Consider the following 14,382-nt stretch of genomic DNA (forward strand, 5'->3'; position numbering starts at 1 on the left):
ATATGTTATTCAGTACATTAAAATGAATATTTCAACCAAGTTTTATGAAGATTGGTGCAAAAATGAAGGAATTAGAGCGATTTTAATATTCTGAAATCGGCCGCTGGTCAACGATAGATCGAGTGACAAGAGGTTTGCCGTGACAGTATACCGACAACACATTGTAACATCGAAAATGTTTTAAAAACCTAACGACAACAGAAGATATGTTCCTTTTCTCCTTTCCTCTTACACTAAATATCAGAGTTCATAATTTGAGCTGTAATTTTACTGGCATAATTTATAAGGGCACAGATTTTATATTGTTTTCAGACGAGCTTTGACAAAGCCTCACAGGCCTGTATAAAAAAAATGCAGGTCTGTCAGGATTTATACTTGAAATAATAACTTTAAGCAACGGTCGAACCGGTTGTTCCGAATAAATGAAAACGGTCCAGGCCTTGAATGGACACAGAGAAATCCGAATCTTTGAGTTTATTTCTTTGAGTTTATGCTAGACCATTATTACATCATATACTTCTATAGTTTAAAGTGCCTCCTTTTATTTCTAAATTATGTCTTCTACATGAAATAGAAAATAACATAAACGAGTAGACCTTCGCTCTTATTATGTTGTGCATGATTCATATTAAAACATCTGGCTGCGCCCTTTAAGGCCTTGCCTTCAGTCATATTACTTAACTCTGGATTAAAGTTGGATTTGGAATTTTGCTGTCTCCCATCTAACAGTCAACATTGTTGGATTATAACAGAAGATAATACAATACTTTGTGTGTGTACAGTATACTGATGTTCTGGATGCAGTGCCTTGTTATTGTTCATTGTATTCTAAACAGTAGCATCAACTCAAGACATGTTGAAGCACGTAACCTCTGCTAGCTAAATATAAAACAAAATCGTGAGAGCTGCGTTGCGTTGTGAGGTATACTTGTCTTAAAATATTCCAATAAGTTATTGCAACTTGCAGTCTTCTATGCTGTCTTTTTACTTACTGTTCGTGGATGACATTTTGCAATTCTTTCTGACGTTGGTAGTATTCAACATTCGAAGACGCCATTTTCAAACAAACGTTACCCGGAACTAAACAATTATTAATCTTATCCGAAGTGTTCCGATGTCATGATTCCTTTCGTACCTTCATGCCAGGAGAGGAGTGTTATTGTTAAAGTTGCATATGCGTGATTTTTAAACAGTTTTAAAATCTCCTGTCATTGTATGTTGTAACGTGATTGACAGCATCGCATATCTTAGACTGCCTGGCACTAGTGTTGATTTTATTTTCTGAAGTATTTAGTAAAAAGGATTTCCTATGTTCAAATTGGGCGTCCCATTTTTGTCGTGCAGTGATTGAGTGAAACAAGTGCACCCGACGTTACAAGTGAAATCAACATGGCGACATACATAACACTTCCATCAGGAAAAATGAAAAAGAAGAGAAAGCGTACAGTGATTAGCAAGAAGGATCTAGAGAAATTGGAAGCTCTCTTTCAGCAAGATAAATGGCCTGATCGTAGTAAAAAGATGCATCTGGCATCAGTTACCAGTAAATCGGAAAATTTCATATCTACTTGGTTTCAAAATCGACGGGCAAAATATCGACGTTTACAAAATGACACGGAATTAAGTTCATCAACGATGAAAAACGACGACAATGTGAAATTGACATTTCATGATGTGAAATTCACAAATGGTGAGATACCAAAACATAATGGCATGTCAAGGCATAGTACGAATAAAGAAATTGCTAAAAATTCTAATCAAACGCCTATTGGTCTTGAAGAAATCAAATTGGAACTGAATGTCACTGACAAAAACCAGATAAATGCTTCAAAAAGAGCAATTGCAACGAATGGAAACGGAGACCATTTTGAAAACAGTGCAGAAATGGTGAGTAAATGGCTAATCATAGCATACTGGTATGTGCATTAGTAACATAAATATATCAACCATATGTATACTGATAGTAACAGTGTACACAACGTACATATAGCCAGAAACATATATAGATTCTACTTCTAATGGGTATCCATATTTCGCCGGGGTCCAAATTTCGCCATTTTTATGATAACAAGTGATAATTTGGTAATCATGACATTAGATAAGCAGCACAGTATCAGTAAGAAATAAAGATAATCTTCATAACATATTCAAACAATAATACTCAAATGACAGTGCATGGATATATTTACTTAATGTAATTTTGATATCGTCTTTATTTATCAAAAATGGCGAAATATGGATCTTTCTCAAATTTCATATGAAGTAATATGTAGTAAAAGTTTGAAAAGCAGTGAAAAGATCACTCTTTCCATGGTCAGACGTAGATCATTTTTTGGTGGGTGCCAAGATCCCTCTTGGATCTCTTGTCTTATATGCTTCGATTGTGTGAAATTTTATCAAAATCTGTGATGTTTTTTAAGTTATCGTCTGGAAACAAAAACAATTTAAACAATATATTTTTAGTAACAGTGACCTTTGCAGTTGACCTTTTGATCCCAAATTCAATCCCAAGCTGTATTTTCCTATATGCTACCATTGTGTGAAGTTTGATCAAAATCCATCCATTATTTCGCAAGTTATCGTCTGGAAACAAAATCCGCACAGACAGACAGGAACAAACACTATAGTCCCCTCTGGTTTCACTGACTAATAACGAGTCATATTTATGATAAAGAATGCTTTAATATCATATTACTTTGGAAAGATGCATCATATCGCCATAGCGGTAGAGGACATCCATACTAACAAAATATTCCCTAAACGGTCTACAACTTTGTTCAAAAAGAACTATTTCTCGATCAGAACTGTAACTATATTTGGAATGAACTGCCAGAACATGTAGTATTAGCAAAACTGTTTTACTAAGGATCAGTTAGCTAATCATTGGAAAAATTAGGAACTTTTTTTTTTCAATTGCGAAGCAACAATATCATAGAAAACCATAATTTTGTATAAGGTGTTATATATTATTAATGTATTTTACTTATGTAATACGTATCTATACAAGTCTGGTATAGAGGAGATAATATAATCCTTATCTTATGTTATCTTTATAGTATACATTTTATAAAATATTTTTGTATGAACAGCTTGAAATTGTTTAATTTATAACACCTGATAAGTTGTGTATTTATAAACGAGCAGCACAGAACAGAAAGGAGAACCCTTGACAAATGTCGTAACCCAGGTTTTATTTGTATTTTCCAGAATCCGCAAGACAAGAGTAAGTCTGGCATGTCATTATCTTGGGAGTTTGTTTTTCGACAGATTGTGGAAATGGCTGCTGCTTCTGAAGGTGCCATGTCTGACGGACATCCTTCCATTACCCAGGCTGTGCGCCACGCTGCCCTAGGAGTGACGGTACGCGACGCTAAACTTGTGTACAGTCGCGAGTATGGACTAGATTGTGAAGAGTTATGATGTTATTTTTCTCCTGAAGTTATCATACTTGTGTTAAAGAAGTTTTTGAATTACATTAATGTGATATTTTTGTTTTTATTTTCCTTTGAAGGAAAGAGTTCAAAGAAAGCATGCCATATAACTAGTACAATTTTACCGTTCATTAGTATGATTACAGCATAATTGTATCAAAGAGGTAACTGTACTAACTATACCTGCTAAGGTCACACAAACTGGAGATTTTCAGAAACTTCAGTGCCCACACTGGTCATCCTATTCAGATTTGAAACTTTGATTTTTTGCTTGAATTTCACAAGTCTCCAGTCCAATGCAGAAAACTTGACAGGTATGAGTAACTGTGACCTACATTACTAAGTAAAGAGCAAGATGCCCAGATGGCCTGTATTACTCACCTGTTTTTTTTTACTAATTATCACAAAAACTCTTACAATCAGAAATAGCAAAACTGACCCCACAATTTGAATAGTTTTGAATCCCAATCATATAACAGTGCTATCAATAGCATATGAATATGAGTGTTATTCAATGCTAAGTTTCAGAGATGTTTTTTTTTAATATTTTACAGTACACAACCAATGATGTAATAAAGACAAAACACATACACTTCAGTTTTACTCCAACAAAAACAACAAGAGGCCCAAAGGGCCTTAACGGTCATCTGACTACCTTGGCAATAGTAAAATTAATTTCATATGGTGTCACTTTGTCAGGACCATGTCAGGATCATTTTCCATTTCCTTCAACAAATTTTATTTCAAACAAGAGGCCCAAGGGCCTTAACATGTAGGAAATTAATTAGATATAGTGTCATAGTAGCCTTCTTCAATTTGGGATCAACCAGAGATGTAACAATACTTTGTCGATCCATGTCAGGATCATCTCAGGCAAGTTTCAGCCAAATCACATAGGCAGAACTTGAGAAGAAGTTCAAAATGTGTTTTCAAGATGGCGGCTGTGGCGGCCATCTTGGATTTCGGATCAACCCGAAAAATAACAACACTTTGTCGGGACCATGTCAGGATCATTTCATGCAAGTTTCAGCCAAATCGAACCAGTAAAACTTGAGAAGAAGTTCAAAATGTGTTTTCAATATGGCAGATGTGCCAGTCATCTTGGATTTCGGATTGACCCGAAAAATAACAACACTTTGTCGGGACCATGTCAGGATCATTTCATGCAAGTTTCAGCCAAATCGCACGAGTTGAACTTGAGAATAATTTCAAAATGTGTTTTCAAGATGGCGGCTGTGGCGGCCATCTTGGATTTCGGATCGACCCGAAAAATAACAACACTTTGTCGGGACCATGTCAGGATCATTTCATGCAAGTTTCAGCCAAATCGCACCGGTAGAACTTGAGAAGAAGTTCAAAATGTGTTTTCAAGATGGCGGCTGTGGCGGCCATCTTGGATTTCGGATCGACCCGAAAAATAACAACACTTTGTCGGGACCATGTCAGGATCATTTCATGCAAGTTTCAGCCAAATCGCACCAGTAGAACTTGAGAAAGTTCAAAATGTGTTTTCAAGATGGCGCCTGTGGCGGCCATCTTGGATTTCGGATCGACCCGAATAATAACAACACTTTGTCGGGACCATGTCAGGATCATTTCATGCAAGTTTCAGCCAAATCGCACCGGTAGAACTTGAGAAGAAGTTTAAAATGTGTTTTCAAGATGGCGGCTGTGGCGGCCATCTTGGATTTCGGATCGACCCGAAAAATAACAACACTTTGTCGGGACCATGTCAGGATCATTTCATGCAAGTTTCAGCCAAATCGCACCGGTAGAACTTGAGAAGAAGTTCAAAATGTGTTTTCAAGATGGCGCCTGTGGCGGCCATCTTGGATTTCGGATCGACCCGAAAAATAACAACACTTTGTCGGGACCATGTCAGGATCATTTCATGCAAGTTTCAGCCAAATCGCACCGGTAGAACTTGAGAAGAAGTTCAAAATGTGTTTTCAAGATGGCGGCAGTGGCGGCCATCTTGGATTTCGGATCGACCCGAAAAATAACAACACTTTGTCGGGACCATGTCAGGATCATTTCATGCAAGTTTCAGCCAAATCGCACCGGTAAAACTTGAGAAGAAGTTCAAAATGTGTTTTCAAGATGGCGCCTGTGGCGGCCATCTTGGATTTCGGATCGACCCGAAAAATAACAACACTTTGTCGGGACCATGTCAGGATCATTTCATGCAAGTTTCAGCCAAATCGCACCGGTAGAACTTGAGAAGAAGTTCAAAATGTGTTTTCAAGATGGCGGCTGTGGCGGCCATCTTGGATTTCGGATCGACCCGAAAAATAACAACACTTTGTCGGGACCATCTCAGGATCATTTCAGGTAAGTTTCAGCTCAATCCCACTGGTCAAACTTGAGAAGAAGTTCAAAATGTGAAAAGTTAACGCACGGCGGACGGCGCACGGCGCACGGCGCACGGCGCACGGCGGACGGCGCACGACGACGGACGAAACATGATGACTATAGGTCATCCTGACCCTTCGGGTCAGATGACCTAATAAAGAGAAGTTCATCATTTTATCATACTTTAATTTATTCACATTCTAGTAATTATACCAATTAAATTTTGAGAACAATTTGCAATGATTATCCATCTCTTTCATCATTTAAGGAATAAAAATACAGATTTACGACTATTACATGCATATTCATTCAGGCACACACTCATTTTGGTGTATATCCTCACCAATTTAAACCTTACAGACAGAAATAAATATTCACTTCAATCCAATACCAGGAACCATTTGATCTCTCTCATTCAGTCAAATCAAACTCGTCCTTTTAGGACAAAACAAACCTGTACAGAATTCTTTGCCATACACATATACTGGACAGAAACATCTCCTTTATTACACTGTTTTTCTTACCATTTTAAAAATAAGTGTAGAGCTATGATCCACCATGTTTGTTACATATGTTCTGTACATAAATGTTTTAAAAATATCTACGAATGATCGGTTTTAAAATAATCCTTCAATACTAATCCTCTGTGATTGATGTGACCAAATAATCACATGTCAATGAAAAATAATTTATCTGTATTTCACGCTAACTTGTAGATAACAATATGAAGAGACTAGTTATACAATACATATAGCTTGTTTCTCACTAATCTATCTCATGATAATTCAGACAAACTACACTCAACTGCCAATATAGACTTACATAATCAGTGCTTCCTCTCACTCCACAAGCTACTGAATATCATATCAGTATGGATTACTTAGTGGTAACCAATTCTTTAACATGTTGTTTACTGATCAGAAGCATTCTTTAATAAAACAAAACAGTTCCCAGTGCTTATATATTTGTATAGATAATAAGTATAGAGGAAATTATGTTGTTTTCTTCAGATTATTCTGCTGAATTTAATTTTCCATTTAGAAAATCCATAAAACATATGGGCACTGGAACAAGACCATTTTTTCTGATTATAAATACTGTCTTGATATTTTTGTTCATAACATCTTAAACTATTTTCTGAAAAAATCAAACAAGTTCTCAATTCAAAATCAACTTACACAGCTGGACTTAAAATCTCATCAATTTCTTCCTGATCAATTCCATATATACACATAATGACAACATATCACAAGTTTTGGCCATTTATGAACAGGAAGCCTAACTATTTTGAGCACATTATTATCCTTTCAGAGCTAACAGTATCCTAACTGTACTGGGTAGTATCGTCTTCCAACATATACACATTAATACTATATATGGTAAATTAATTATGTACATAGATATTGAAATGACACCTGTACTTGGTAAATGAGATGGCACAAACAGGTTGATCTAGTACTGAGAGTATATGGTGTGAGAGTCCAGCTCTGTAATACTTGGTACACAGGCTATGATACAGAAAGCAGTCGTACTGTATCAGATAATGTAACCAATTAACCCTGAATTCCTGGGAACATCTTGATATCTATACATTTGTAGTGAGATGTGATATAATGATAAATGTGACCAGTGTCCCAGTGGTTAGGGTGTCAAACATTCTATCATATTAGCCCAACACTTCAGGGTCACATGTTAGAAGAACAGTTGCCATAAGAAATCTATCTGAAACACCATTAGAACTATGGTACTTCTAATATCAACATAGAACACTTGATTCAGTAATTATGACTAGATTTGTGTGGAAATACAGTAGAATCTGTACAAGAGGCCCAATGGGCCTTAATGGTCTGACTGTTAATACACTATATAATAGAACTGAAATACACAGTAAGTTGTATGTTTAACAATTGTAACATATTTTACCCCCTGTGACCTTGAATGAAGGTCAAGGTCATTCATTTGAATAAAGTTGATAGCCCTTTATCCAAGCATGCTACAGGCCGACTATCAATACCCAGGGTCTTAGTTATAAACAAGAGGCCCAAAGGGCCACAACGGTCATCTGACTACCTTGGCAATAGTAAAATTAATTACATATGGGGTCACTTTGTCAGGACCATGTCAGGATCATTTCATGCAAGATTCAGCCAAATCGCACTGGTAGAACTTGAAAAGAAGTTGAAAATGTGTTTTCAAGATGGCGGCTTTGGCGGCCATCTTGGATTTCAGATCAACCCGAAAAACAACACTTTGTCAGGACCATGTCAGGATCATTTCATGCAAGTTTCAGCCAAATCGCACAGGTAGAACTTGAGAAGAAGTTCAAAATGTGTTTTCAAGATGGAAGCTGTGGCGGCCATCTTGGATTTTGGATAGACCCGAAAAATAACAACACTTTGTCGGGACCATGTCAGGATCATTTCATGCAAGTTTCAGCCAAATCGCTCTAATAGAACTTGAGAAGAAGTTCAAAATGTGTTTTCAAGATGGCAGCTGTGGTGGCCATCTTGGATTTCAGATCGACCCGAAAAATAACAACACTTTGTCGGGACCATGTCAGGATCATTTCATGCAAGTTTCAGCCAAATCACACTGGTAGAACTTGAGAAGAAGTTCAAAATGTGTTTTCAAGATGGCGGCTGTGGCGGCCATCTTGGATTTCAGATCGACCCGAAAAATAACAACACTTTGTCGGGACCATGTCAGGATCATTTCATGCAAGTTTCAGCCAAATCGCACAGGTAGAACTTGAGAAGAAGTTCAAAATGTGTTTTCAAGATGGCGGCTGTGGCGGCCATGTTGGATTTTGGATCGACCCGAAAAATAACAACACTTTGTCGGGACCATGTCAGGATCATTTCATGCAAGTTTCAGCCAAATCGCACTAATAGAACTTGAGAAGAAGTTCAAAATGTGTTTTCAAGATGGCGGCTGTGGCGGCCATCTTGGATTTTGGATCGACCCGAAAAATAACGACACTTTGTCGGGACCATGTCAGGATCATTTCATGCAAGTTTCAGCCAAATCGCACTGGTAGAACTTGAGAAGAAGTTCAAAATGTGTTTTCAAGATGGCGGCTGTGGCGGCCATCTTGGATTTTGGATCGACCCGAAAAATAACAACACTTTGTCGGGACCATGTCAGGATCATTTCATGCAAGTTTCAGCCAAATTGCACCGGTAGAACTTGAGAAGAAGTTCAAAATGTGTTTTCAAGATGGCGGCTGTGGCGGCCATCTTGGATTTCAGATCGACCCGAAAAATAACAACACTTTGTCGGGACCATGTCAGGATCATTTCATGCAAGTTTCAGCCAAATTGCACTGGTAGAACTTGAGAAGAAGTTCAAAATGTGTTTTCAAGATGGAGGCTGTGGCGGCCATCTTGGATTTCGGATCGACCCGAAAAATAACAACACTTTGTCGGGACCATGTCAGGATCATTTCATGCAAGTTTCAGCCAAATCGCACCGGTAGAACTTGAGAAGAAGTTCAAAATGTGTTTTCAAGATGGCGGCTGTGGCGGCCATCTTGGATTTCAGATCGACCCGAAAAATAACAACACTTTGTCGGGACCATGTCACGATCATTTCATGCAAGTTTCAGCTAAATCGCACCGGTAGAACTTGAGAAGAAGTTCAAAATGTGAAATGTTAACGCACGGCGGACGGCGCACGGCGCACGGCGGACGGCGGACGACGACGGACGAAACATGACGACTATAGGTCATCCTGACCCTTCGGGTCAGATGACCTAACAAGAAGTTATTTAATGATTTTAGCCTATTTGACCCCTGTGACCTTGAATGGAGACCGATGTTATTCATTTGAACAAACTTGGTAGCTCTTCATCCCAACATGTCACATGCCCAATATCAGGTCTCTAGGCCTCTTAGTTTTTGACAAGAAGTCATTTAAAGATTTTAGTCATTTTGAAGCCTGTCACCTTGAATGAAGCTCAAGGTCATTTAATTGAGCAAACTTGATCCTGGGACTTTAGGTTATTGAGAACAAGTTTTTTAAATGAAAAGTTTACGAACATCGCACGGCAAACGACGGACGAAACACGATGACAATTCGGTCAGATGACCTAAAAATACAGAATTTTAAGATACTGATTGTATGAATGACACAGTTTGACTTTAAGAAGTGGTAGGAAATTTAATCAGCTGATTGATGAAGAAGTCTGGTACTTCTGTACTTAGAATTAATCCATAACCAGACAAAATTGCTAACAGAAAGCAAATTTTTTTTAGCACAAATCTTAAACAGAGTTCCACCTCACTCTGTGACTCACACACAGGAATGTATACCTAACAGTAGTAGAAAACATTTTAAATACCACTAAGCTGCTGTCCTCATAGGCCAACAACTGTTACAACGTGAAGGATAGAGCAACAGCCGGTTAAATAAACAAAAACATACATTATAGCCAAATAATGGCCATATGCTTTTAAAACATATTACAGCAATAAGTTATAAATCTCCTTTAAAACTGTCCATGTTCCAGTGTTTATCATGGCATGTAACAAGTTTTAATTTAGCTCTGATCAGGTAATGCCTCTACACACTTTGTTACTTTTTACTACAGTAACCTAACTTGTAAAACATTGCTTTTGACGATTTCCACCTCACTTTCTTTTTATAAAGCTAGATCCATATATACCAATGTATACTAAACAATCAATTAAAGTTATTTCCCCATATGACGTGTGGGCTCTGATATGGGTTACGTTGCTGAAGCATGTCTTCCTCAACAATTTATACAAATGAACACACATTTTTTGGACTACTACGTGTTAGACAGAGAAAGTTTTCCATAGGTTTTCAGCACCTGACTCCAGGGAAACAGGTCTAAACACACCCCAGAAGAGGATTGTATCAAACTTGAGATCGAGACAGTTTGGTATTATTGCAACAGCCCAATGTACGATTCTCTGTCTACCTAACGAGGACACGGTCACCTTCCACAAGTATCACAACACAGACATGGACATTATCCACTGTAGATTTAACGATGCCGCATCCTCACTACTCCTCCGAGGCAGTCAACAGGTAATGGTGTCCGTTATAGAATGTTACGAGTGTCTCACACCTGACTTTGCTGTCTTGGCTTGTGGTCGGGGTCGGGTCCTGGGGGAGGGGGATGGTAGGGATGGATGCCGGAACCTGTACAACAAAAACACATAGTATCAAAATTTGAAAATGTTCATACAATTAAACATATGTCTATTAGAATTCAAAGACTTTGGCTGCATAATTTGAACTTTCTTCTTTGTACATAAATAACTCCTGATTTCTTCTTAATGGCAAACAATTAAATTGGTTACTTTGACAGATGAAATAATTTTTTTTATTTTTTATTATCCCAAAAAACATCTAATGTTGAATGAAACAATACAAGAATTCCACTGAAGTGGATGTGTCGCCTGCACAACAGTTTAAAACATCACAAAAAATAGTTATTTACAGTTGAAATATTGTTAATAATTAGGTAAAGTTATCAAGTCCCGTAACTCTTGCAAATATTGATAAATTTTGACCAGTATCAAGCCACTTTCAGCTATAATCAATATAAAGCAATATACCAAATTTGGATGAAATCGGACAATAAATACTAAAGTTATCGCACGGACACCATTTCCCGGATGCCAACGCCAAGATGACATAGTGATACCTAAGTGTCACCCTTGTGTTGCAGCTAGCGACACAAAAAGGAGCAAAAAGCAGAGAAGTGAGAGGGAGGATACCCTGACCTGAAGGAGAAGGTATATCACCAACATGCAACAGTTTACAACTCACCACCTAGCTAATATCTACCATGTCTTAAAACATCATTACCAGGGCTACCATGATTTGAAACTAAATCAACATAATAATTTAAACAACATAGCAACCATGTTGGTGATTATTGTTGACCCTGAATTATTACTTTAAAATGAAGGCTATCACTTTGGGCCGTTTTACAGCCACTCAGTGATAAGTAAAATATTTTTTTCATAAAGATACCCAAGGGTCAGCTGCATACTGTATGCTAATCAGAATATCCAATTTTTTCTGGGCTCATGGTAATGTCAGAGGTCAAAGGGTGAAAATTCACATTTTCATTGTTCAAGTCCTAATGAATTAAATATTAGAATAGCGATAATTTTTTTGCAGTTTTTGCCAGCAAATCTTGGGTTTGTGAAATTCAGTTCAGAAAACTGATGAATTTTTTTTTTAGGTCACAGTGACCTAGTTAAAGATGCTCCACAATCGACAGAGTATAGTTATTCACAAGAAGTGTTTAAAGATTTGAGCCTTTTTGATCCCTGTGACCTTGAATGAAGGTCAAGGTAATTCATTTGAACAAACTTGATAGCCATTCATCCCAGCATGTCAGGTCCAATATCAGGTCTCTAGGCCTAATAATTACTCAAAAGAAGTTGTTTATAAGATTTGAGCCTTTTTGACCCCTGAGACCTTGAATCAAGGTCAAGGTCATTCATGTGAACAAACTTGATAGCGATTCATCCCAGCATGTCACAGGTGAAATATCAGGTCTCTAGGCCTCTTAGTTACTCACAAGAAGTCGTTTAAAAGATTTGAGCCTATTTGACCCCTGTGACCTTGAATGAAGGTCAAGGTCATACATTTGAACAAATTTGGTAGCCCTTAATCCCAGCATGCAACAGGCCAAATATCAGTACCCTGGGCCTTTCAGTTATTGAGAAGAAGTCATTTAAATGAAAAGTTTACGTACGGCGGACAGCGAATGGCGCACAGTACTCCAACAATGTTAGAGGTTAACACGACGAGATGCTTTTTAACATTGCGTCGTGCGACCTCTAACGAGCACGGCCATTGATTCATGTTGCTGGGCCACAGCTTATCAAAATGATGTAAAATGTATCAAAAGTCACATTTTAAATGTTGTCACCTACCTTTTGGATTTATATATCATAAATACACATATTTGCAAGACATTTCCGACAAATTAGTCCAAGAAGCTATGATAAATGCATTTCTTATAACTTTCATCGTATTTTCACTTGAATTGGCCGCCATTCTTAATTTGAATAGGAATATTGAGGTTTTATGTTTAGGAGTTGTCTAAATGTGTACACAAAACAAGCAAAACGAAGTAAGCCTCATTTCCATTATGAGTTTCGCTGAATTTAAATTATGTGTTTTGTATTAACCTTAGCAGCCATAATGTTTTAGTGACAGTAGAATTGAGCACATCGACTTGCATACAATTTAACATGGATTTAAAATATATGGGTGGTGTCATACAAAATTATTTCCAGAAATGGATTAATATATAATCAACAAGTAATTCAATCAGTAATTGTTTATATATCTTGCCATTTAAATTGTCTTAGATACGTTTAAACCCAGCGACAAAAAACCGGGCCCTGCCAGCAACATGGCGGACATACAGATCTCGTATGAGGTCACATATCCACCCAATGTAATCAGGTGGAATAAGACCTCATACACGTGTAGGAGTAGGCGCACAGTGGATGGCGGACGAATGACCTAAAAATGCATATAAAATAATTTATTTTGCTTTTGGTGTATGAACAATCAATTCTTTATTTTATATAGAGCATAGTGCCATGGAATTTTTCGGGACGCAATTACTTATTTTCAATATTTTTATTTTGAATCAAAATAAGAAGCTCAAACTTTTCAATGGTGGTAATGGTATAAAGTAAATAACTTTTGTAACTGAAGAAAAACACTAATTCGTCTGCTCCTGATTTTAATAGAGGAAAAAAACCATTCGTCAGCAGTGGAGCATCTTTAAGTAATTGTTCCATTTTTCACAAATCTATATTTGCAGGCAAAAACTGCAAAAAAATATATCTCTATTCAAATATTTAATTAATTAGAACTTAAACAATTATCACCCTTTGACCTTTGACTCTGAAATTACCATGAGCCCATAAATATTCGGATATTCTAAACAGCATACAAAATGCAGCTGACCCTTATGTACATTGTATTTGAAGCAGAGCTAATACATGATAAATTATCACTCAAAATCACAAATAACTAGAAATTATGTTATTCAATTTGTATTTATAAATTTACATTCCTAGGTTCTATAGATATCAGCTCTAAAATGGCAAGTTTTCTATGTACACTTTCACATTTATCTATCATCACACATTATGTATCGATACTAACTAGATACTGGTAGGAGTAGTAACTTTATTTCGTCTGCGATTAACTTTCACGAATTTTACGATCCAAATGAATTTGTGAAAGTTTATATCCACGAAACATCTATATCATTTGTGTTGATAGGAAATTCCATTAAATTTTTAAATATGCGAAAGTCAATCTTCACTAACTTGTTTTAAAATGGAAATCGTAAAATTAATTGCCATGAAAGAAAGTTGGCTTACAGTATACATACTTCCTTCTATGAATTAACTGTAATACTTACTTAAAATACAGCAAGTCTTTAGCTAGGTTTGTATGATACCTTCAAGTAACATTAAGTCATTTTTCATATTAAAACAGGCATTCCTCAGCTAATGACACAATAACTTACTAACCTAAACCGACTTTCCTCAGCTAATGACACAATAACTTACTAACATAAACCGAC

General features: G+C 36.9%; 3 protein-coding genes across 10 annotated transcripts in view; 1 reads left to right on the forward strand and 2 right to left on the reverse strand.

The window, feature by feature from the left end:
* LOC138319379 (centrosomal protein kizuna-like) overlaps window positions 1-1,101 on the reverse strand; it is a 29,001-nt gene extending 27,900 nt beyond the window's left edge. For all 4 annotated transcript variants that reach the window (XM_069262481.1, XM_069262479.1, XM_069262480.1 and 1 more), the window contains exon 1: window positions 993-1,101. In XM_069262481.1, coding sequence (XP_069118582.1) covers window positions 993-1,057 — 65 coding nt within the window. In that variant the 5' untranslated portion in view covers window positions 1,058-1,101. The remainder of the gene's footprint in view (window positions 1-992) is intronic.
* Window positions 1,102-1,155: 54 nt separating this feature from the next.
* Window positions 1,156-3,475, forward strand: LOC138319381 (visual system homeobox 1-like). Of its 2 annotated transcripts, none has more exons than XM_069262484.1 (2): window positions 1,156-1,887; window positions 3,268-3,475. In XM_069262484.1, exons 1-2 carry the CDS (start codon window positions 1,390-1,392, stop codon window positions 3,418-3,420), a joined length of 651 nt encoding a protein of 216 aa, XP_069118585.1. In that variant the 5' UTR covers window positions 1,156-1,389; the 3' UTR covers window positions 3,421-3,475. The 2 variants fall into 2 exon arrangements, with proteins under 2 accessions (XP_069118585.1, XP_069118584.1); XM_069262483.1 differs by having other exon boundaries at window positions 1,163-1,887; window positions 3,208-3,475.
* Window positions 3,476-5,948: 2,473 nt separating this feature from the next.
* Window positions 5,949-14,382, reverse strand: part of LOC138319377 (transport and Golgi organization protein 1 homolog) — a 92,505-nt gene continuing 84,071 nt past the window's right edge. For all 4 annotated transcript variants that reach the window (XM_069262477.1, XM_069262476.1, XM_069262474.1 and 1 more), the window contains one exon: window positions 5,949-10,949. In XM_069262477.1, coding sequence (XP_069118578.1) covers window positions 10,870-10,949 — 80 coding nt within the window. In that variant the 3' untranslated portion in view covers window positions 5,949-10,869. The remainder of the gene's footprint in view (window positions 10,950-14,382) is intronic.

The sequence above is a fragment of the Argopecten irradians genome, chromosome 3 (assembly GCF_041381155.1).
Source record: "Argopecten irradians isolate NY chromosome 3, Ai_NY, whole genome shotgun sequence".
Taxonomy (NCBI): Eukaryota; Metazoa; Mollusca; class Bivalvia; order Pectinida; family Pectinidae; genus Argopecten; species Argopecten irradians.

Excerpts from the sequence above, each read along its gene's own strand:
- LOC138319381 (XM_069262483.1), top strand. The coding sequence starts at position 1,390 with ATGGCGACATACATAACACTTCCATCAGGAAAAATGAAAAAGAAGAGA. Across the intron at positions 1,888-3,207 it reads TTGAAAACAGTGCAGAAATG|AATCCGCAAGACAAGAGTAA; the intron begins GTGAGTAAATGG and ends TGTATTTTCCAG.